General features: G+C 34.9%; 3 protein-coding genes across 3 annotated transcripts; all 3 read left to right on the forward strand.

Moving 5' to 3' along the window:
* Positions 1 to 1,975: 1,975 nt before the first annotated feature.
* Positions 1,976 to 6,550, forward strand: LOC122611237 (ACT domain-containing protein ACR11-like). The gene is made up of 10 exons (XM_043784226.1): positions 1,976 to 2,267; positions 3,282 to 3,336; positions 3,420 to 3,545; positions 3,736 to 3,830; positions 4,387 to 4,471; positions 4,551 to 4,610; positions 5,399 to 5,454; positions 5,678 to 5,783; positions 6,132 to 6,200; positions 6,281 to 6,550. The coding sequence occupies exons 1-10, from the start codon at positions 2,113 to 2,115 to the stop codon at positions 6,341 to 6,343; spliced, it is 870 nt and encodes a 289-aa protein (XP_043640161.1). The 5' UTR covers positions 1,976 to 2,112; the 3' UTR covers positions 6,344 to 6,550.
* Positions 6,551 to 11,160: 4,610 nt separating this feature from the next.
* On the forward strand, positions 11,161 to 13,626 carry LOC122611236 (4-coumarate--CoA ligase 2-like). The gene is made up of 5 exons (XM_043784225.1): positions 11,161 to 12,205; positions 12,456 to 12,654; positions 12,750 to 12,960; positions 13,055 to 13,157; positions 13,309 to 13,626. The coding sequence occupies exons 1-5, from the start codon at positions 11,219 to 11,221 to the stop codon at positions 13,426 to 13,428; spliced, it is 1,620 nt and encodes a 539-aa protein (XP_043640160.1). The 5' UTR covers positions 11,161 to 11,218; the 3' UTR covers positions 13,429 to 13,626.
* A 6,085-nt stretch (positions 13,627 to 19,711) lies between these two features.
* Positions 19,712 to 25,201, forward strand: LOC122578597 (ribulose bisphosphate carboxylase/oxygenase activase, chloroplastic). Its single transcript, XM_043750582.1, has 12 exons — positions 19,712 to 20,176; positions 20,531 to 20,616; positions 21,168 to 21,177; positions 21,379 to 21,441; positions 21,517 to 21,630; positions 21,859 to 21,920; positions 22,136 to 22,190; positions 22,389 to 22,590; positions 23,476 to 23,582; positions 23,768 to 23,823; positions 24,232 to 24,324; positions 24,882 to 25,201. The coding sequence occupies exons 1-12, from the start codon at positions 19,810 to 19,812 to the stop codon at positions 24,987 to 24,989; spliced, it is 1,323 nt and encodes a 440-aa protein (XP_043606517.1). The 5' UTR covers positions 19,712 to 19,809; the 3' UTR covers positions 24,990 to 25,201.
* Positions 25,202 to 25,416: the final 215 nt, after the last annotated feature.

The following is a 25,416-nucleotide window of genomic DNA, read 5'->3' on the forward strand; positions in this document are numbered from 1 at the left end:
ATATCGTCGACCCATAATTTACGGCAACATCATTGTTAGCTTGATGATTTCTATTACTTGGCTCGATCTATAGATATAGAATTATAAAAGCTTAAAATAACAAATAATATCTTGTTCTCTCAATTTTCTACAGTAATACAAATACTAGGTAATGCACTCTAAAGTCTAAAATGCAATAATTGTTGGTTGAAGCCTGGACCATATTTTTTAAGTTATGGTATGGTAGAAGACGTGGAATAGTTATGATCATATCCTATTAGTTGTTAGATACGTGAGAACTCATCAAAACGTGTATGGTTGATCCTTATTCCGTATGGAAGAAAAACAAAAGAAATTTCATCTAAAATAAAAACCCATGTTTTTACTTCCATGATATCCTTATTCCGATGTTTTACTTCCATCGAAACCTATGTTATGAGTTTACTTCCATATTTTAATGAACATATAAGGTCCACAATATTTTGATGAACATGCAAATTCATTCCATAATTTTGTGTTTTACTTTCATATTCAATTTACTAGATGTGACAAATCACTTTTTTATTTTAATTATTCTGATATATATAGCCTAACTAAGTATTTCGTAACCGATCTTGAACCATTCTATGACTATGTTCAACATGCTACACTAATTTCGGGACTTCATGCTTTAATACCCACTCTACACTATAACATGCTCTAAATACTATTGAACTTTATATTGTCGATCCTCAGTTGCGATCACAGATTCACGGTTCAAGGAGGATTGTCTTTGGGTCCTAAAAATGGCCAAGTCGGCTACTTTTATTTATTAATCGCTTATTAGGTATGATCATGGTTTAAGGCAAATTGTAACTGGGTCACATACGTGGCCAAGTAGTTGTTTTCAAAGGTGACTTGTGAAGTTGTGATCATGGTTCATGGTAGGCTTGACCTGGGTACCGAACATTTTGAGAATGGTTTTGGGCAATGCTTCTAATCATTTTAAGGTTACCATGCCTATTTTTGGTTCATTTAAACAATGGTAAAAATTTGTGAAGATACTTCGGGTCCATGTGATGTTTTTGTAACACTATGTATTTTTTCTGTCTAGTCTCTACATCGTCATGCCACCACCTGATTTGATTGTGTGTCATGAAATGTTTGGGTTGAGGTTGTGACGAGTTCTTTCTCAAAATTTAAAATAATTGTCGGTGTTCAAGGCGTTCACTATTTTTACCGGGTGATTGTCGTTAGGTGGTCATTATATATTGTCGGTCTCAAATTGTTTCCATTATTTCACCTGTTGATTACATTTCAATTTGATTTCGTTCATTATTGTAAATAGAGGTGGTACTAGAGGGGGACAAGGGGGACTAATTTCCTCTTGGAATTATAATAAATTTTTTTATGGTACCTTTCAAGATTGATTTCTTCGATACATTGATCATTATTTTAATTCAATGTATCATAATTTTGTTTTTTATCACAAGGATCTTAAATTATTAACATGTTGCTAATGTAAGGTTTAAAGTATAAAATAATAAATCAAGCGACGAACTGGACGTTCAAGTAAATGTTCGGATGCAAATTTGAAACAAAGACACTAGAGAGAAAAAACCATTTAGTTAAAACATGGACACAACTTATGTTCGTTCATTTATCTTTGTCAACGTACAATAATTTGTTTGTAAACGTTCGAATATAATAATCACATAATCGAGATTTCGTATGAATCGTGCGTTTGTGAGTTGATATAGAATTGTGTGTTGTGAAGTTGTTTGGAATCTATTAGTTTGAAGGAATATTAGATTGATCGGTTAAAAAATTCATCATTCTTCGGAAAGAAAATGTAATCCATTTACCCATCATTCCCGTGCGCGTTCAATCGTACAAGGAAAAAAGACTGAAAAAAATAGTGACCTTTACAAGGAAAATAAATATAAACCATTAAAAATAAAATTTAAAATACAAATATCTATATCTATATCTATCTTTACAAATGGCGGATACCACTAGATGCTATTATCCTTGAACTCACCAACCAAATCATGCCCATCTTCTTTTACTTCCTCTAGTTTTCAATTCATTTTTTCCACCCTTCAAATTTGTAGCATTTTATACTTTTGATCATTATTATTCTTAACAAAAAAAATGGCTGTAGCTGCCATGGTTTCTTGTGGATGTACACTTGGTGTTTACAACACCAAATTAGTTGCATTTGAAAAACACCCCATCATTTCCAAAACCACATTCTTTACTTCAGCAGATCCTGTTATTAAACATTTATGTTCTTCTACTAAATCAAGGTATATGCACTTCATTCATTTTCTTGGTTTTTGTATTTGAGGGCTGTTTGTTTGGAATTGCTTATTTTTATGTTTATTTACTTATTGCTTGTTTTTTTTTTTTTTTTCCAGTAGATAAGAAATAGTAGCAAATACTGTATCAAAAACTACTTTCTGATTATTGTGCTTTTTTATGAGCATATAGGTAGCTGGTTCTATTTTCTGTAGATAAGCAATTATAAGTAATCAATTATTACATGTAAAGGTGTTTGCTTTATTGATTTATGTAGTTAAACGGATAAACGGATGAGGTTTTTTCTATTCAGATTAGCCGGGAAAGACTAGTTAACTGACTATAGGGTTTTATGTAGTTGTAGTAATCTTTAATTGTGTTGGATTATAATTTGATTGATTGGAGGTTTTCTTTTCCTCATTAAATATCCATTTACTATTGTATTTGTTCCAATTGAAGTAGTGTAGTTATTTTTGGGCATACCCAAGTTATTAAAAGACTATTTTGTGTCCGGTTTAGTTTTTTTGTTAACGATAAACCAAACCGGGTGTAGATGTGAAGTTTTGGTATAAAGATGTTCGATTTATATATGCTGTTGAATTGAACATTGTAAGATGACCCAAATGAGACACCGGGATATATGTACATAAGATAAATTTAGTCATATACAAGAGGTTGTATGATGTACTGTCTTGTCGCATATCATGTAATGAGTCAGATATAAAATAAAGGTAAAATGGCTGAATATGAAAATAACTAGGTTGGTATGTTTATGAAACAATATCCTTAGTTATAACAAACTTCACTAATCTAGAGCTGATTAACTTACCGTGAAGTTGCGATGATCAGGTTTTAATCGTTAAGTTTCACTCGTAGCACCCTTCTTAACATTTTGAAAGTAGATAAGAATTTTTGTTTGTTTGGTGGGTCATATGGGGACGCAAAGATTGAAGCTTTATGTTAGTAACATTTATCAAGATATAGGGTTCTTTTTCTAATTTTTGATTCGGGGTTTTACCCAGATTGTCATATTCATTGAGTACTATGATTCCAAAAGCATCAGCCACAGCTATTGAGGTATAAAGCAAATTATTTCTTGTATATCTGTTTGATAGTTGTTTGTGTATTTATTTGGGTTTGTTTTTTATTTTCATTTTTAGGATGGAAGTTATCAGGAAACCGATGTCGTTCCAACACCAAAAGTTATAATTGATCAGGACTCGGACCCGAATGCAACTGTGGTTGAGATTACATTTGGAGATCGCCTTGGAGCGCTTCTTGACACTGTAAGAAACTTTTATTTCATCGTTTAAATTTTCGTTTTTTATTATATGTTTATGTTTGCTACTCCAACAATTTGGAAAAAAAAACTGTTTCAAGTCCACTCAACTTGACCTGTACCTGAGCCACCCATTTCGTTCTAACAGATTTGTTGGCTTCCCTGTTATCAGTGATTAATAAAAAATGTATGTGCAGATGAATGCTCTTAAAAATCTTGGACTAAATGTTGTCAAAGCAAATGTTGTTCTGGATTCTTCTGGAAGGCATAACACATTTTCAATCACTAAAGCGTAAGTGTTGCGCTTAGAATGTCTTTCTTGAATAGCAAGTCTGAATTTGTCTTTTAATTTGTTGACTTATGCATCCTTTTGGAACATACCCAACGTCCGACTGGAGTTGATTTATAGGAGAGATCCATTTGGTGATTTTATCAGGAACAAACAATTCCTTAGTTTCCTCAAATAACAAACTACCTAACATTTTCATTGATGTAAATAGCCTAAGTGCCTAACTGTAATTGCCGCGCTATAATAGCCTCATTATGGCTACTATGCTTTTCAAATACCACAATAATCATTTTGAAAAAGGGACATATACCCCGAAGTTGATTGTCTAGAATTGAATCCTAATTTATGACAAAGTGTTGTGCTTCCCCAAAGTTGCTTTTTATATCTGCATTTTGCATTGCCTAGTTCCGTAAAAGTGATGTGTTGATTTGAGATATGAATAATCATGTGTAAAGAAGACTATAGCTATAAAAAGAGGTAACATTCGGCATTGGTTCAAATTATTACTGGTAATTTGGAATAAAAAAATACTGATCAGTGCAAAAGGTCTACATTGCAGCTCAACAGGACGTAAAGTTGATGACCCAGAGTTGCTTGAAGCGATTCGTCTAACAATAATTAGCAATCTTCTTGAATATCACCCGGTATTACCACCAGCTTACTGTCTCTGCTAAACGATTCCCTTGATCCTCTATCTTTAACTCTGGTAAATTGCTGGTTCAGGAATCAAGCGCCCAGTTAGCAATGGGAGAAGCCTTTGGAGTTGAAGCACCAAAACAAAAGGTAGTAATCCGGTGCCTTTTACTATACAAAACTAGACCTGCAACTTATGAATGGCACATCCGTGGTACATTGTCTCTAATGGCTAAAGTTAGAGAAATCGGCTAAAAAGGAAATGGGTCGAATGGCTCAAAAGCTGCTCAGTATGTTAATAATGCATAAAAAATCCTAAATGCTTCCATTCAAAAAGGTACTTTTATATTGAAATAATATAATTGGTAATCATATTTGTGACTCTAATTGTTTATTAAGCAATTTGGACAGAAAGTGTTTCCGGTCAACCCAACCCATTTCAAACACAAAGTGATCCACTCACCCATTACCAATCACCCATTTGAAATAAAACAGAGGACTAAATCACTAAATATTGTATATTAATGGAAAATTTGTATTTTGTAGCAAGTAAATATCCAAATTAAATTTCCAATGTCTTGGTTTCTTGTAAACTTTAGGTAGAACGACCTATTTGCTATAGTTTTGCATTTGTTAATACTATTGGTTTTGGTTCACAAGTTTCTCTACTCAGATCCTATGTAAGGGCAGTTTGGGAATTTTACTGTTCACTAATACCGTTGTTAGCAATTTCATAATTGGACCTAATGAAGATTGTAACATTCACGGCTTCTTGCTAGGTTTCAAGCTAAAAGGGCCTATTTGCTTGTATTATCTACACATTATTAATGCTCTTGTTTACACAATCATCTTTGAAAGTACAATATGTTCATTTGGCTAATACTCGCTACTATGACTGTTTGATTTAATTATATCTGACGAGGTTTGAACTGCATCAGCTTGACGTCGATATTGCAACACGCATCCGTATAAACGATGATGGACCTGATCGAAGGTAATCAGATACTATCAAGATTTTAAAAATTGAGATTACTTTTGTTTTTTCCTTTGAACATTGATAGTTATATGAACTTAAAAGTCAGAAGGCAACTCTGTTGACATCTGAAAGTCAAAAGAGTGACTCGTTTTATTGAAATGGAGGGCTGATATGTATGCAAAAGTGATACTAAAAGTTTGGTTTTTGACAATATACACATGTGCATTGTGGTATCATGCAGTCTTCTCACAGTGGAAACAGCAGATCGGCCTGGATTACTGGTAGATCTTGTGAAGATTGTCACTGATATAAATGTTGCAATAGAGTCAGGAGAATTTGACACCGAGGTAACCTTCTCTTTAAAGAATTGCTTCCCTGATGTTTGATTGTGCTTGCGAGTTTTAGCCTGTTTGGTTTTGGCCAGAATTATGATTGCTTTCCGAACTCTTCTAAGTCAAACCAAACTGAAAAGTTAAAGGTGGCTTTGGGTAAATTGGGCCACTTTGGTTTGTATTTTGTCTGCAACTGGTAAAACTTGATAAAAAAAAATACCTAAAATGAAAACTGGTAAATCGGGATAAGGGTGAAGTGTGTGTGAATTTCGTGTTCGTAAATGAAATGGGACACTAGCGGAATAAATAAATAGTTCCATATTGACACCTCTGCTTATAATGGGCTTTAATATCGTGATACAGGGTTTGTTGGCCAAGGCCAAGTTCCATGTCAATTACAAGGGAAAATCCCTTATCAAACCGCTTCAACTGGTAAACCCGAATCCACAAAACCTATACAATTTCAGAACATTTCTCCAGATATCTTGTTAAAACGCAAACTTTTCTGGCAGGTTGTCTCCAATAGTTTAAGGTACTTTTTGAGGCGACCATCAACCGAGGAGTCTAGTTTTTGAAAAATACACGATTATCGGTTCACAGGAGGAAAGTCAGTTCTACGACAGACAAACGGTGTTTTGGCATTGTTATACCCATTCATGAAACATACTTGGGAAGCTTACATTATTACAAATTGTAAAGTTATTTACGTATATATGATGCCAAATAATCTGCATTGATGGTCTTAACTCTCTGTTATACCAATGTTTAAACTTTAAAACTCACACAGGTCTTCTAGTTTTAATTCTTTAAACAGTTTACGGTTGTAGATTAATCTGTCACATAAACTCGTCACATTTGTAGGGAAACTCGTAAATGAAAAAAATTCGAATTGCATTTTCGAGGAAAACTTTTCACATTGTGATTAATATATGAACAAATGATTCGGAGTATTTTATACTGAAAAGAGTAGTATTACTTTTGTGAATATAGTGGTTAATTTAAAAAAAAAAAAAAAAATGTTATGTAGCATGTGAAGACATATATTCAATAAATTTTTACATTAAAAAAAATCATTTAAATTACTTATCTGTAGTTAGATATAGAAAAATCCAAAAAAAACAATCATCTTTGAAAATGTACTTTATGTAGTCAAGTTTTACATTATGGCTATGTTTGGCACAAGCTTTTCAAGAGCTTTATCTTTTTATTTTAAAATAAAAGCTCTTAAAATATTAAAAGTTTTGTTTGGATGCAACTAGCTTTAGCTTTTATTTAAAAGAAAAAGCTCTAAAATGAAACGCTAGTTGAAGTAGCGTTTCAGGAGCTTTAGCTTTTCGGTGAAGCTTTTACTCTTTAAAAGTTATACAAATGCCTCTTAAAGTTACAGCTACCATACCAAACATTTTTAAAAAATAAAAGCTACAGACCGCTCCAACTAAAAGCTATAGCTTCAACTAAAAGCTACAGCTACTTTTGCCAAACATATCCTATATATGTTAGGCCTTAGTCCAATCTTGCTTGCAAAAGTTGGATTTTCTCCGAATATGAAGATTTTTTTAATAAAAGTTTAACAGTAAATTTAGATTTAACGGCATATTTATTTATAGATCCGACTTCAATAATATAGGGTGTCTGGTAACCCGATCACTTTTTTGATAACCCGACCAGACTTTTTGCAGCGACCCTGACAGGGGGCCCGCTTTTATTCTGCCATATTTACCATTATAGACATGGGGGCCCACACTTTTTTCACTTAAAAAGTAGTAGTGGTCAAGATACCAAAAAATAGTTATGAGGATATGGGGGGCATAATATAGGAACTCATATCTATCTTCTTAAAAGCATTTAGCTAACTTTTAAAGTACATATGTACTTTATTATCTTATAATGTAAGTTGTATATGACAGGATTGAGTATTGTTAAATTATGAATTCTATTACGGATAGGGGCGGTATTAAAAGGGGGGCAAGGGGGTCCAATGCCCACTCCAAATTTAAATTTTGTCATGTATTTTTAAATTTTTTATAAATTTTAAAAAAATTTCTATAGGTTTTTAACATTTTGCCCCCTTTTAGATTTATTTTTCATAAGTTTTCTAAGTTTGCCCCCTTTGGAATTTTTTCTTGATACCGCTTCTGATTACGGAGTACTATTTTCTTGTAGCTTATACTATACGAAGAGTCGAAGACTATTTTTTCCCCCCTAATCAAACAATAGTGCATATTATTACTGGTCAATATGACAATATCCACTACTAAAAGGATGGGATGATACATAAGAACCACCCAACACTATTTTATAGCTTTCATACAAAATTGAATGCACGTTTCTTTTGAGGTCCAAAAGCATCCAACACGAGGCCAAAAGTATTATTTTAATGATAAGCTGGAAATTGTTGAAAAGAAATACGGAGTAATAATTTATATATTATTAAGATCTGAACCAACTATACCCGTTTGTGTGGTTAAGCTCAAAGATTAAAAAACATATATGTTGAAATCATATATTGAGTACCCACTTGCTATAACTAATAGGGTGTTTGGGATTATTACGTGATTATTATGTTTGTAAAATGTAAATAATCTAAAAAAATGTTTGTGTGAAAAAGTGATTATTTGCTATGAAAATGTACTTTTGGAGAAGCGTGCACCTACATGCTTTTTCAAAACGTAGTTTTGAAAACGCATAATCTATTTTGACAACGCAAAATTTATTTTGTAAACGCAACCCCAAACACCCCTAAGTCAGTAACGCATCATGTTTTGATTAATTTTGTGATACCTTAAAGAAGTTCAAATTCTACCATAAACATAAAACATTTTGATACATTTTTAGTTTTTGTAAGATTAAGCAGCATGGTTAGATTAGTGGTAAACACTTTGGTCTCTGGAAACAGAGGTCATAGGTTCAATCCTCATCTCATGCAAAGGTTGGAGGGTCTTTTCTACCATTTAGGTAGAACATGAAAGCAACCTCTCTATTTTGGTAAATGTAAGGTTTGCCTACAACTTAACCTCCTCCATACACCGTCAAGATATTGGGGCTCAGAATCCACAAAAGACGACACTAAGCAGTTCTTTTCTTTTTAGTTTTTGTAAGATCATGCTACAATCCCAAATTTTGCTGTCTTTCGTCTTTTATTTTTTTACAAGGATATTAACCGATTTTTGGTTTAATAAAACAAATAGATTTATAAGAGTTATAGATCTATCCATCTATTTATTTTATTTAAATAACATGTTTTGGTGTCTAGTTTTGTTTATCAACAAATTGTAAATTCACGATGATAATCATAAAAGCCAAATACTGTACTAGCTATATGCTACTTCTGTGTCGTTCCTGCTTCCAACTTCCACGCAAACAACTTGTAAACACAATTTTCTTCCCTGTCCATATCATTAATTGATTAATCTATACTATATTATAAAACAGATTTCTGTTAGATTTTCAACATTGAATTTAAAATTTTCAATATTGATTTTAAGTATTTTCTCAAAATATTCATCTTATCTATTCTATATTTACTTAAAATAACTATAATACCCTTTCTCTTTTCTCAAATCTCAACCAATCATCTTTTTTTTCTCCTCCTTAAATCATTTATTCCTCCAATTTATTCAAAATCTTTTATCTCAAAAACCGTACGTCGATAAATTATAAAAATTGTATGGGTGTTCTTAAAATTTCATGCTATTTCATTAGAGATGTCATTCGATATACTTTCGACAAATTTTTAAATCCGAGGACGGAGCCCGTATGGCTAAGACATTTGACTATCATACTTTATGAACTAGGAATCATCACTACCATTTCACCGCCGCAAAGCACAAGTACTTACTCTCGTGTATTATTTATACATATACTTCGACATGTGATTATATATCCAACTATCCAAGTCAAGATTCATGACAACTGGACAATCATAAGGGTTATTTTCTTTTCTTTTCTTCGTCTGATAGTTTTTGTATTAAGTTTGAAAGCCTAAATTCATAGCAGGTGAATTTCTATGATCACAGATCACTAAAATACTTATGCCTACCATAAAACTTGTGACTTTCACATTAAAAGACACAAGCTATTAATAATGGTCCATCTTAATGGTTAATGGTTTGACAACGACAACGGTACCTAATCCCGGCATAAGCCGTGGTACGGTGGAGGTATGATGTAGACAAACCTTACCCTTACACAAAGGTAGAGAAACTGCTTCCAGATCCACCGAGATGGAAGGGACCTCCGGCCCAAGAATGAAAAATATGGTTAGATCAATCGGAGTGGAATCCTTAACCGAATGAAAATAATCTCGATCTCAAGCTCTCAATCTCAAATACTCGATCTGGATCTCAACATCATAGGCTCAATCACCGATCTAAGATAAAGGAGAAATAGCCGTTGAGGTGAGATTCATAAAGTTGAATATAAATCAAGGAACTTCCTCAATGCATTACTTTTTTTTGAAAGGTGTGGATCAATTTCACTGAAGGACTTTTTGTGAAATTTTTTAAATGTCTTTTCCATGTCTCAAACTTGAAACCTATAGCATGTAAAGCTGGTACTCAACCACTGAACTATTATGGGAATTACTTCTCCCTGCATTACTAATTTACTATTATCATTCTACAAAGGATTATTTTGTTGTTTTTTATTTATTTATTTTACTTTTTACATGTTGTGTTATTCGTTGGAATAACCTAATCTGTCTCTAATAAATTGACGTTGGTATGACTACAATGAGAAACATGCCTTTCTATAAAACAAGGCCATACAAGGTTATAAAATATTAAATTTACAAAATACATAATTATTATTAATTTATTATATTAGTATATATAGTGACTACATTGTAATCTAGTAGTTTATGGCCGGTTTGATTTTACTCGTATTATACAAGTTTGAAGGATAAGCATTTGATTAGTATGTGGTCTAGTGGTTAATGGTCAAGAATAAGCATTTAAATACTTAGATTTTTCACCTTTCCTACATTTTTAACTTAAATAATTCACCAAACCCATATAACCACTTTGTATATGTTTGGCTCGTTCAATATAACCCCTTTTTATTTGACCACCTAATAAGTGTGTAAACGAACTAAGCCAAAAGTTTATCTCGTTTCAAGTTAGTGTGGTAGGTAGAGGCTAAAAGTAATAACAAAAGAAACCAATATTTGTCAAGTCAATTTGATCAGATTGGCACCCAACCATAGACCCCACTTCCACCAAAAACACCTACTCTCTTATTCACCAACCACATCTCATATTATAGTTCCCATTTTACCCTTATAGCGCACCTTAATCTCCATAATGTCCTATTTCACCAACCCCAGCCATCAACCAAGCTACCAACAACCAAGCCCATATAAACATTTTGCCCCATGACCAAATATTCAGCCACCTTAAAACACTTTTCATACATACATTTCTTTCGTTTAACACATTACATCATTTTTCACAATGACCACAAACTCAGAGACCGTGTTTCGATCAAAATTACCAGACATTTACATACCAAAACATCTTCCGTTGCACGAATATTGTTTTGAGAACATCTCAAGTTTTAGTACTCGCCCGTGTTTAATTGATGGCGCAACGGGCCATGAGTACACTTTTGCTGATGTGGAGCTGACTTCACGAAAAGTTGGTTCTGCCTTTCACAAACTTGGCATAACCAAAGGTGACGTGATCATGATTCTGCTACCAAATTCGCCAGAATTTGTCTTCTCGTTCCTTGGCGCGTCTTATATTGGTGCTATCTCCACTATGGCTAACCCGTTTTTCACCTCGGCCGAGATTATTAAACAATTGAAAGCATCTAGCCCGAAAATGATCATAACCCAATCAGCCCACGTGGCTAAAGTAAAAGACTACGCTTTAGAGAAATCAATACATATGGTTTGTATTGACTCAGCTCCCGAAAAATGCATGCACTTTTCAGAGCTGACATCCGGGGACGAGACTCAGCTCCCTGAAGTCCAGATATCCCCGGATGACGTAGTGGCATTGCCTTATTCATCGGGGACCACTGGACTACCAAAAGGAGTCATGTTAACACACAAAGGACTAGTTACAAGTGTGGCTCAACAAGTAGATGGCGAAAACCCGAACTTATGGATTCATAGTGAAGACGTGCTGATATGTGTGCTGCCATTGTTTCATATCTACTCGTTGAACTCGATATTGTTGTGTGGGCTACGTGCAGGAGCGGCTATTCTAATTATGCAAAAATTCGATATAGTTCCATTTTTGGAGCTGATTGAGAAATACAAGGTGACAATTGGCCCGTTTGTTCCGCCTATTGTTTTAGCAATCGCGAAAAACGAAGAGGTGGTCGATAACTACGATTTATCTTCGATTAGGACAGTCATGTCTGGTGCAGCTCCCTTAGGGAAAGAACTTGAAGACACTGTCAGGGCTAAGTTCCCTAATGCCAAACTTGGACAGGTAACCGGCCAATTCATTTCTATACTAGCATTAATTAATATATAGAATGCCGCAAACGATTACTAATATCTTTGCATCTCAAGATATATCTATAATAGTTTGACTCTAGTATATTTATATACTCTCGTATCCTGTGTTTTTTTTTGACACAACTGAGTATTGTTGCTAGTAGTATAATTAGCTATGGGATCAAACTGTTACAATTTTGTTGGCTTGTAATAATCAATTAAGTATGTGTAAATGATTATAGGGTTACGGAATGACAGAGGCCGGACCAGTGCTGGCAATGTGTTTAGCTTTCGCTAAAGAGCCATTCGAGATCAAATCAGGAGCATGTGGAACAGTTGTTCGCAATGCTGAAATGAAGATAGTCGATCCAGACACGGGTGCTTCTCTCCCTAGGAACCAACGTGGCGAGATCTGTATTCGCGGTGACCAGATCATGAAAGGTCAGTAGAATTTTCGAGCACGTGTATATGAATTGTTATAACACTATATGTTTCACAATCTTACCTAAAATGGCAATATATGCATTATTTGATAGGTTACCTAAATGATCCGGAAGCAACTAAGAGAACGATTGAAGACGGATGGTTGCACACCGGAGACATTGGGTACATTGATGACGATGATGAGCTTTTCATCGTTGATAGATTAAAGGAGTTGATTAAGTACAAGGGTTTTCAAGTCGCTCCCGCGGAGCTTGAAGCATTGCTACTTACACATAATGACATATCGGATGTTGCTGTTGTCCCGTAAGTTATTTGAACTTTACAGCATCTTTGGAGTTTAGTGTTTAGGGTTTATGAATTTTAATTAATGTTCGATATTCAAATATTCGTATTCTAGAATGCAAGACGACGGTGCTGGAGAGGTTCCCGTTGCTTTTGTTGTCAAATCAAACGGATCGACAGTCACAGAAGCTGAAATCAAACAATTTGTTTCAAAGCAGGTAACTTATTCTTTTCAATCTGACCCGACCCAACCCAACCCAACCCGACTCATTTTAAATTTAGATATAAACTGTACATATATAATATTTTGTTAGAATAATGGCAAAAATGTGCACATTTTAACTATAATAATGTTTTTATGAATTTCAGGTGGTTTTCTATAAGAGAATTAACCGTGTATTTTTTGTTGACACAATTCCTAAATCACCATCTGGAAAAATTCTTCGTAAGGATTTGAGAGCAAAGTTAGCTGCTGGTGGCCCAAATTAAGTTGTTTGTGCACACCAACCTGTTTGTATATTTATATTATGTGTTCCTATGTGGATAAGAAATGAATGGATTGGATATGAGTTGCAACGTTTAGTTTGTAAAAGTATCATCGTCAAAAGTTGTTGTACCACATCTAATCCGAGAAAACAAGTACCTAACTTCCAAGTTGAAGAAAGTATTTTGTCTATTTTACTTCAATGTGATGTTATTGTATTTTGTAACTTGAATTTAATTAAGAAGTCGTGTTAATATTATTAGGGGATAGGTTAAGAATTAGTGAATTTTACATATCTAAAAAAAAAACATACAAGTATTTTATAATACTTAGAGACAAAGGTGTAATCGGCTTATTTGATCGGCAAGTTTTATTGGTTTGTTTTGGCTTCTTATAACATATGCATTGGCAAATTGTATTAACACTTTTTGGCAAGTTGTTGGTATTGACCGATTGTGGCAATCATTGGCAAGTGTAGAAGATTCTCTTACTTTTGTTTTTACTTGTTTTTATTTTATTTTATTTATTTTTTGACAAGTATTGGCAAGAAATAACACTATACCACTCATTTTGGTAAGCAATTATTGGCTACATATTGGCAAGTCCACGTGATAATCTCTTATTGGATGAAAATTTGTTAATAGTTTGGCTTTACACTCTTGCTCTTTATATTTATAGAAAAGAATCAAATATATATATATATATATAGTATATTTAAATATTTATAAAAAAGAAAGATCAAACCATATGTCAAATTAAAGATGATGAAAAAAAAAAAATCCATGTGTCATATGATGACATATGATCATAAAACTTATACGAGTAGCAATCTATATGATAACAATGCTTCAATTAATCAAATGCAAATCCAATCAAAGAAAACATGAAAGTTAAACAACTGAGCTGAATTGTGATTCCAAAAGGGGTCATGAATTAAACAAAATCAATTAGTACTTTGGATTAGCTTTGTCATAAAACGACATATCATTAATAGCATTCGGATAAGTTACGTCATAAACTATTACACACTTCATCACAAACTGAACATGTCTACAATCCCATCATGAATAAAATATATATAAAAATATGCATTATAAATTCAATATTAATCATATGACTGGACGTGTTCTTTATCATATTTAACATTGATTTTATCATAAGGAAATCAAACCTTAGAAAGGATATTTTAAGACTTTCATCCAAATTGTAGGGTGAGATAAGATATATTGTATTTGGTGAGAGATTTTAGGGTTATTGTTTTTTTCAACCAGATTTATGGTTAGAACCTTAACATTATCGAGTAATATTTGAGATAATCAAATTTTGAAGCAGTGTAATAGCGGGGTATTAAAAGAAGTTAGTGTCATGTCATTGCCACGTGGACCCAAGATGATAATGTGGTGAAGTTTGAATAAGTCATTTATTTAGTTTCTGCTTATTTTAATTGTGCAAATAAAGTAGTAACAGCTAGTAGAATGAGTCTTTGAGTAGTTAAGGAAGTCCAGGTCTTTCTCCTATTTTTGTGGTTAGTCATTGTGAACGTTGGAGGTGCTCCACGTCTATTTATAGTGCAGTTTTCTATCATTTTAGTATTCACAAATATTCAGTAGAAAAGCTCTTTCATTTTATGAGCATACTTGTGTCTTTTATTTATCATATTTTCCTTCAATAAAAACATAGCTACTGTCAGCTATTTGTTAGTTGCTTTGTTCTTCATACTTTCTTATTTATCAAGTGGTATCAGAGCCACAATGAGTGATCTCCAATTAGTAAGCGGTGTGAAGAAACTCAACCATCAAAACTACAATACATGGGCTACCTGTATCAGTTCGTATCTACAGGGGCAAGATCTGTGGGAGGTTGTAAACGGGTCTGAGACAACACAACCGGAGGAAGACGCTCAAGGTGGGCTGCGAAAATGGAAGATCAAAGCAGGAAAAGCTATGTTTGTGCTGAAGACTACTGTGGAAGAGAAGTGGCTGGAACATATTCGAGATGCAACAAACCCAAAGGAGGCCTGGGATGTGCTCTCGGTATTGTTTTCTAAGAAGAACGACACGAAACTACTACTATTAGAAAATGAGCTGCTGTCAGTGAATCAACAGGAGTTAACCATTAACCAATACTTCCACAAAGTGAAAACTTTGTGTCGAGAAATTGGTGAACTCGATCCGGAAGCCAAAATTGGTGAACCGCGTATGAAGAGAATCATCATACATGGTTTGAAGGCTAAGTATCGAACTTTTGTAGCAGCAATCCAGGGTTGGCCTAAGCAACCGACTCTTGGTGAATTCAAAAATTTGCTAGCCGATCAAGAGGCACTAGCAAAACAAATGGGTAGCCTAAGTGTAAGCTCTCCAAAACAGGAGGTTGAGGCCTTGTATGCTGAACGAGGAAAAGGAAAATACAAGCATGATAAGAGTCGTGGTTTCAACAATCAACCAGAAAAAGGGAGACACCAGGAATGCTCAAACGAACCTGATCAGGGAGAGCATTCTGGTTACAAAAAGAACCAACGAAAAAGTAAGAAATTTTCGTTTAAGTGTTATAATTGCGGGAAGAAAGGGCATCTCGCAAAGCACTGCAGATCGCCTAAGGCTGAAGAAAGTAATGCTGCTACAACGAGAGTTGAAGAAGGTTGGGATGCAGAGGCCTTGGTTGCTCAAACAGAAGATGCATTTGCCTTCACAGCCACCACTGAAAAACAAGATAACCGGCTGGAGGATTGGATTGTGGATTCGGGGTGTACGAATCACATGACTGGTGATAAGAAGAAGCTCTCTAATGTTAGTAGATATGGCGGAAGCAGAGTAGTAGTGTTGGCCGACAATTCCAGGCACCCTATCGAGAGCACTGGAGATGTAATCTTTCCGACTAGCAATCGTAGTCCAGGTTTAACCCTGAATAATGTTTATCATGTTAAGGGAATGAAAAAGAATTTACTATCAGTTCCACAATTTACAGAAGATGGGCACTATGTTCTACTTGGTCCCAAAGATGTAAAGATTTTCAAAGAGTTCGAAACACTGTCAATTCCCATTCTGCAAGGTCAGAAAAGAGAAGCGGTTTATGTGTTGAATGCCGAGTCTGCATATGTAAATCGTGCCAAAGGGAATAACAACGCACATATGTGGCACCAGAGATTGGGCCACGTGGGCCTGGACAAGTTGGGTTTGATGGCAGATAAAGGTTTAGTATGTGGGCTTCCCAAATTAAAACTAAATAAAGAAATTGTGCAGCGGCTGTCAATTTGGTAAAGGGAAACAATTACCCTTTCCTCAAGAATCAGAATGGCGAGCAAGAGAAAGTCTGGAGCTGATCCACTCCGATGTATTTGGCCGGTCAGACAACCTTCGATTCAAGGAATGAAATATATGGTGACTTTCATCGACGACTACTCTCGCTACATGTGGGTGTATTTTCTAAAGGAAAAATCGGAGGTGTTTACAAGGTTTAAAAAATTTGAAGCTGATGCAGAAATTCAAACAGGGAAGAAGGCTCGATGTTTGAGATCAGACAATGGTGGTGAGTATGTGGCTTCTGATTTCTCTAACTATTTGAGAGACTGACGTATCAGGAGACAATTTACATGCCCGTATACTCCTCAACAAAACGGAGTATCCGAGCGAAAGAACCGACACTTGGGAGAAGTTATGAGGAGCATGATGCACAGTAGAAATGTGGGCGCTTTTGGGAAGAGGCAATGAAGACAGCCGCATTCATCATCAATCGTATACCTTCTCAAGGTATGAACTATGTTTCTCCATTTGAAAAGTTAATGGGAATAAAACCCAAAGTCAGTTACTTTAAAGTCTTTGGTAGTGTTTGTTATGTTTTTATTCCTTGTCATCTACGTGATAAACTTGAGAAGCGGGCAATTAGGTGTGTGTTTGTTGGTTATGACCCTGAAAGAAAGGGATGGCGCTGTTGCAATCCAAATACAGGAAAGTTTTATGTTTCGAGGCATGTTATTTTTGATGAGAAATCTTCTTGGTGGTCAGAGGATAGGGAAACAACATTACCAGACACACAAAAGTTGAAAGATGATCTCGAAACATCAAAAGTAACCTTAACTTTTGATGAGTCTGGATCAGAATCTGGATTAGAATCTGTTGGTGTGGAGAATATAGAAAATGCTGCTGCAGAAAATGATGAACAAGTTCAATCAGAATCTATGCCAAGAAGATCAGAGCGGGTAAGAAAGCCTAACCCGCGCTATGCTAATACTAATGTTGCCATCATTGAAGACAGGTTACTTGAACCAGAAAGTTTTGAAGAAACGCTTGGAAAAGCAGAATGGCAGCAAGCAATGAACGATGAGATGACTGCTCTTTTGAAGAATCAAACTTGGGAATTAGTTGAAAAACCCTAGGATGCAACGTTGGTTTCTTGCAAATGGGTATATAAGTTGAAAAAGAAGGCTGATGGTTTGGTGGACATGTATAAAGCACGCTTAGTGGCACGTGGGTTCACTCAGCAGTACGGGCTTGACTATGAGGATACTTTCAGCCCGGTTGCAAAGCTAACTACCATTCGAGTGTTGCTAGCAGTTGCAACAAGTAAGCGTTGGAACTTGTGGTAAATGGATGTTCACAACGCATTTCTGTATGGAGACCTCGATCACACAATCTATATGTATCAACCTTTGGGGTTCGAAGATAAAAGCCACCCAGAGTATGTATGTAAGCTGAAGAAAGCTATTTATGGGCTTAAACAGTCACCACGAGCGTGGTTTGGCAAGATTGGTGAGTGTCTCGAACAAAATGGTTTTAAACTAACCAATGCCGATGCAAGTTTATTTGTTAAGCAGGTTGGTGAGAAGGTTGTAGTTGTCCTTGTGTATGTGGATGACCTGATTATAACCGAAGACATAGAAGAAGAAATTCAGCAACTCAAAGAAAATTTGAGTATCCGCTTCAAGATGAAAGACTCGGGAAAACTCAACCATTTCCTAGGTTTAGAGCTGAATTATAGTGGTGACAAAGTGATTTTGCACCAAACCATTTATGCAAGTGAGATTCTGCACAGGTTTGAAATGAGGGACTCCAAACCGTCCATCACTCCTATGGACCAGAATGTGAAAATAAGGGCTGATGAAGGCAGAGAGCTTGAAGACCCTTCGGTGTATAGAAAGATCATAGGGAGTCTCATTTATCTTACCTTAACTCGACCCGATATTGCATTTGTAGTTGGAGTGTTAAGCAGGTATATGCAAACTCCCAGGAAGCCTCACTTGATAGTTGCTCGTCAAGTTCTAAAGTATATCAAGGCTACGGTGAACAAGGGAATTGAGTTTAAGAGGGGGAATGATCCGAAGTTAATTGGATATTGTGACTCGGATTATGCAGGAGACTGTAGCACTAGAAGATCAACCACTGGCTACATTTTCATGTATGGATCGAGTGCTATTTCATGGTGTAGTAAACGACAACCTACTGTGTCGTTGTCTACCACGGAAGCTGAATACAGAGTTGCTGCCATGGCAGCCTAGGAGTGTACTTGGTTAGTGCGATTGTTTGAAGAACTGAACCAGAAAATAGACTATCAAGTTAAGCTAATGTGTGATAACATCTCTGCCATAAAGCTTGCTGAAAATCCGGTGTTCCATGCTCGTACCAAACACATTGAGGTACATTATCACTACATCCGAGAGAAAGTGTTAATGGGTGAAATTGATATGGTTCCTATTGATACAAAGGAGCAGGTTGCTGATATGTTAACAAAGAGTCTATCAAGTGTTAAACTGGTGAAGTTTGCTCAGAAAATGGGAATGGTTCCAGTTGACAATGAGAGGGAGTATTAAAAGAAGTTAGTGCCATGTCATTGCCACCTGGACCCAAGATGCTAATGTGGTGAAGTTTGAAGAAGTCATTTATTTAGTTTCTGCTTATTTTAATTGTGCAAATAAAGTAGTAACAGCTAGTAGAATGAGTCTTTGAGTAGTTAAGGAAGTCCAGGTCTTTCTCCTATTTTTGTGGTTAGTCATTGTGAACGTTGGAGGTGCTCCACGTCTATCTATAGTGCAGTTTTCTATCATTTTAGTATTCACAAATATTCAGTAGAAGAGCTCTTTTATTTTATGAACATACTTGTGTCTTTTATTTATCATATTTTTCTTCAATAAAAACATAGCTACTGTCAGTTATTTGTTAGTTGCTTTATTCTTCATACTTTCTTATTTATCACGGGGTTTAGAGTAACATGGGCCATTCAAGCAAATACACTAACATCAAAAATAATAATTGAGCATGTCTTTGTGTATGTGGCGCCAAGCGCTCCAAACTGATTTTCCAACGATAACATCAACAAACTCATAAAACCCATTCCCTCCTCACACCCTCATCAACAACAAATTTTATATTTTCTTTTTCAATCAATAAAATTCAATGGCATGTTATTGCAATTTCAGCAAAAACATCACAACAAATGGTTCATCATTCACTCAATTCAAACACCCCAACATATTATTTTCCAAAACTTATTTCCTATTTCCAACCAATATTCATAAACCGTCTCCATTTACGCTCTTTTGCTCTTCAATAGCTACTTCAAGTGATCCGAATGGCGATGCAGAGACAACGAAAAAGAAGAAGAAGAGATTGTCGGAGCAGTCGTCTTGGGAGGCGGAGGATTCTGAAGGAAATGATTATTTGTATAGGCTTGGGAAAGAATCTGATAATATGAACATTGCTGTTGGTGCTAGAGCTGGTGTTATTGATGATCTCTTTACTGGCGGTTTCCTCGGAAAAGATTGTATGTGTTCTTTTTTGTTTTATATTTTGTGTTAATTAATTAAGGCAAATGTTAATATAGAAAGCAGCCTCTCTGCTTAGGTAGAGGTAAGGTCTGCCTACATCATAACCTCCCCATACACCCTCAAGGTATTGGGGCTCAAAACCCGCGGAAGGCGACACTGAGCAGTTGCTTCTTTTTGTTAATACAGATACTGCTAGGCTAGAAGTCCTTGGGTCGGGTCATAAATATATTCGGTTTGCCATACAATTTGAAGTCACTCTTTAATAGTGTCTGCCTGTTGTTTAATTTGCTATGTATCATGGAAATTTTGAGGTTGAGACTAGTAATAATTCCTCTTATATTGCATTGCAGCTGATATTGTGTTTGATTATCGCCAAAAAGTAACCAGGTCGTTTGAGTATCTGCAGGGTGATTATTACATTGCACCCGTCTTCATGGTACAGTCTAGTTTGTCGATCTCCTTTTCTTTGTATGCTAAAAAAGTATTTCGGTTCTGCCTGGCTTTGGTTAAATTAAGTGCCTCTGTTGTCTTTCTTCCTTTAGTTTTCCCTAAGAAGTAGCAAAATGGGTGGGTTGGGTAATGAGTCAACATGAGTAGTTTTTAACACAAGTCAAAAAGGAACCCTAAAACATTTTTTTTTATTCTTTTTCTTTAATTTGATGAACAGCTAAAGTGTTAACTACAATCATAAAATCGCTAATAATAATCTAAATTTTATTAGTAATAAGCAAGTTTGAACTTTTTTATGCATTTGATTGCCCTTTAGACGACTTACAAATAATGGATAACCAACCCATTATAGGTTCCCCATCCACCAGTCCCATGGTCAGTGTGAGAGTTAAATTGACTTTCAACTGGTTAAAGATAGATAATAACCCAAATTGAACCATTCCTAAATTGATGGGCTGCATTTGCCACCTCTAGTTTGCAGTTTGCTTCATCAAATAGTTGCATCATTAATGTTTTGTCATGTATTTCATTTTACAGGATAAAGTTGGTAAGCTCTGTTGATCTAGGCCTACTCAAGATGCCACAAATATTGCTAGGAAACTTGTTCCTCTTGTTAAATTATCCTTTAATGGTTTATGTAACCCTTTGAACGCTGTTGACCTCGGTTTACATTCAAATATATTTGTATCTTGTTATCAACTCCTATTTAATCATACTTTCCTTCCAACTTATGGCTTAACTTGTGCAGTGGTCCACATTGTGAAGAACTATCTTGCTCATCTTCTAAATACCAGCGTTCCCTTGATTTTAGGTATCTATCCTTAAGAATTAAAGAGCAAGAATCACAGTAAAATAAAATTGTGACTTACAAATGTTGCATCAACAGGCATTTGGGGAGGAAAAGGGCAAGGAAAAACATTTCAGACTGAACTTATTTTCCAAGCCATGGGACTTTTGCCCGTGATCATGTCTGCCGGAGAGTTGGAATCAGAAAGAGCTGGTAAGACAGTTTTTAGGAATACTTGGCGTGAACATTTCACTTTTTTTGGTAATGTTGTCGAAGGTTGCTGGATAGTTGCACACACTTAAAAATGGGATATGTTTTTTGTTGTTTTTCTGCTAAATGACAGAAAATAGGAATGTCTGTGATTCTTCTATATCAAAAAAATATATTGGTCTCATCGAACTCATTAACTTCTGAACTTCATTATCCATTACTCTTTTACAGGAGAGCCAGGAAGGCTGATACGTGATAGGTATCGTACTGCATCCCAAGTGGTTCAAAATCAGGTTAGAATCTTTACCTCTTAAGTTGGTAAGATTGGTCTAATATATTTTTGGGTAACGGGTTAGAGTAGAAATGGAGCACATTTTTACTTGACCCGAAATCATATTTTTGTCCGTTGTTAATTTAAGTAATACTTAATGTGCTAAACATAAGATGATTTTGCTTTTATTTAAATTTATTTATTTTTTATTAAATCTTTTTTCTTTGGCTTCTTTAGGGGAAAATGAGTTGTTTGGTGATCAATGATATAGATGCGGGTCTTGGTAGATTTGGTGAGCTACAGTTTAAATTGGATTGGGAAATCTGATTGATGAGAATATGGTGTCACGTTAGTTTCTGTTTCACTTGAGTTTATACTGTGAATATGTCCACAATATCTCCATATTTGTCTTGTTTTTCAAACTACCATCCAGTATTTAACTTGTTATGTTGGTGGTTCATTTATGATGCAAGCATTTGTTCTTCTTCAGGAAATACTCAAATGACTGTCAACAATCAAATAGTTGTCGGAACGATGATGAACTTATCAGATAATCCTACTAGAGTTAGCGTTGGACAAGATTGGCGTGAATCTGATGTTACAAACAGAATTCCTATCATTGTTACCGGAAATGATTTTTCAACACTATATGCTCCCTTGGTCCGTGATGGACGAATGGACAAGTTCTACTGGTGCATATCGATTTTCTACTTTTGAGACTTCACAAATGATATTATGTTAGTTTACAATACTGGAAATGACACTCTAGTTGTGCATATGCGCCTTAGTAGATTAGCTCTAGCCTCTAGGTCTCTTTCAACATAGTTCTATGCATGCCATTGATATAAACTTGAGATAGTATTTGGATTATTATTGAAAATTTTAGTAGGGATGGCGAAATCGACATGTCGGGTGGTTGCTAACAGGTCAAATGAGTTGTGGTAAAAAGGGTAACGTTTTACATGTCGGTTAGGATTGACCAGTAATACGGTTCTAAATTTTATTAATAATTAGTGTCTCAAATGACATATATGATTACTAACAAAATTAGTTTTAAACATAAAATACTTATGATAGTAGAACGATTTAGATGGGTTTATCTTATTTAAAATACACTTGAGGGCTTAAGGCCAGCTTTGAACCCAATTCTTTCTTTACATAGGTTATTTTAGTATATTTCTATTTATATTTTACCAGTTTGACTTATTACCGATAAAACATAACCACATGACCCATTCATAATTAAATGTGTTGAAATCGTCAGTACCAGAGTTAAGCAGTTGCTTTTAACGTACACAATCTCCTGCGTATTACCTGATATATCTTGTACTAGCTCTAGACATTATAAGACATACTGATTCACAACTTTTTTTTTTTTTTGCTCATACAGACATGGTAATTAGTTTGGGAATAGCTTTTAAGCATCTTCAGTTTACACTAGTATCAATAATTTTACCTTGTATTCATCTCAACATACGACTTTCCTGCTTTATATGTCCTTCTAATTATTTATATATTCTATGCAATTATTAAACTATCCATTTAAGTTTCTCTTAGAAGTATTGTTTGTGGAGCAGGCAGCCTAACATCGACGATATCATAAATATTGTTAACAGAATGTATGAGAAAGATGGCCTATCAAAAAATGATGTTGTGAGCATAGTGAAAACATTTCCCAATCAAGGTATGTAAATAATACAATTTCTACCAAATTTACATGTATGTTGTATCGTACATGAGTCTGAACTTAGTTAACATCCATACACCATTTTTCGTTTCAACCTTAAGTAGTTTTACGTGTGTAGACATCCATACACCATTCTAGTATCATTATATTATGACATGTAGCATATTATTTTCTACTGGCAGCCTTGGACTTCTATGGAGCTCTTAGGTCACGGACATATGACAGCTCTATCTTGAAGGTATTTACTGTGCTTGCTTATACTTAGTAAATGTGTGGGCATGTTAGTAGTATCTTTTCTTCGTTATATTCATTAGACGTCCAGTATTGCATGCTATTAGTGGTGGGAAGTTCGACCCATTCATATTTGAACACGTCAATTTGGGTTATGTTTTATTTCTGACCGGTCACGTAGGTATAAAGTATTAGCTAATAAGGAAACTGATCAAGTGGATCGAAACTCAAAGCTGCTTAAGTATTTTGATCTGTACCAAAGAATGCCCGTTTTGACATATTTCCTGACCTGCCCATACTGCCACCTCTTTTAAGCAATGATGTTACATCTCCCACCACCATTATTGCAGAATGAAGTTGGTGATCCTGCATCAGTGCATCTTTAATTGGGCTGATTTTATGTTGAATTTTGTAGTGGGTCAATGATATTGGTGGTCCTGAAGTAGTTGGAAGTAAACTTCTTAGACGAAAAAAAGATGAAAAGCTCCCAGTATTTGTGCCACCGAAGGTATGTTATATAAAGTTTCTTAATTTCGTGATCTGATTCAGTTTGTATCCTAGCAGTTTCTTATTTAATGTGTCAAAGAGAAGAAAAAAATAGTATATAATATGCTGCAGACTCCTGATTCTCAAAATATTGCATAAATTATGTGAAAGCATGAAGACATGAATTTGTACTAATTGCCAAAATTATTTCTTGAACCCAACGTGTAATTCTATATGACAGAGTGATATCAGTCCTTCAAACTGGGCAGGTGAGCGGTTTGAGGACCATGCCCGAACTCATAAATGTTTTGTTTAGATGAGCTGAAACACTTTTTGTCCATAGCTGTTACACTTACACATATCATTACAAAAGTTACAAATTTCTATAATAGTAACTAATTTCTTATTTAAAATGTTTAGGAGATTTTAGGTGTTAATACACTTTGATCTACATTCCCTTTTTAGCTATTTTTTTTATTTAGCTCGGTTGATCTTTCTTTAAAGGTGACCTTTCAAAGTATAGTATTCATCTGCTCAAAATTTTGAATTTAATACGTGTGAATTAAATTGATTGATCAGCAAACGGTGGAAGCTTTACTTGAATCCGGGTATTCACTAATCAAAGAGCAGCAACTGATAATGGAAAGTAAACTTTCTAAGGAGTACATGAAGAATATGGAGGACTAACAATCCGAAATCGGAAGCTGTAGTAATCATCAAAAAACTATACCCATATGCTTGTGAGCTCAACTTTTGCCCTTTATTCTTAAACCAATGAAACCATTAACAACTGACAGCTCCTTGGGTATTTTTGATCAGCCAAATTACATGAGTACAGTATAGTGATGGTAATTTAGACCCCCATTTACATATAAATGAGTCAATTTGGGTTGTGTTTATTGTTGGAACCACGTTAGTGTGACCGACATTGATCATCTATCATTTCTGATATGATAATTGACGATAACTGAAATCCCTATATCTAGTAAATATATAATGGTCGTATTTACTCTTAAAGACATATTATAGGATTTTCCATTAGATGATTGGAACTATAAGGACTAATGTTACACACATTAAACACCAGAGGGGTTGAATGTGTAAATGCTCTCAT

This window comes from Erigeron canadensis, chromosome 8 (assembly GCF_010389155.1).
Source record: "Erigeron canadensis isolate Cc75 chromosome 8, C_canadensis_v1, whole genome shotgun sequence".
NCBI lineage: Eukaryota > Viridiplantae > Streptophyta > Magnoliopsida > Asterales > Asteraceae > Erigeron > Erigeron canadensis.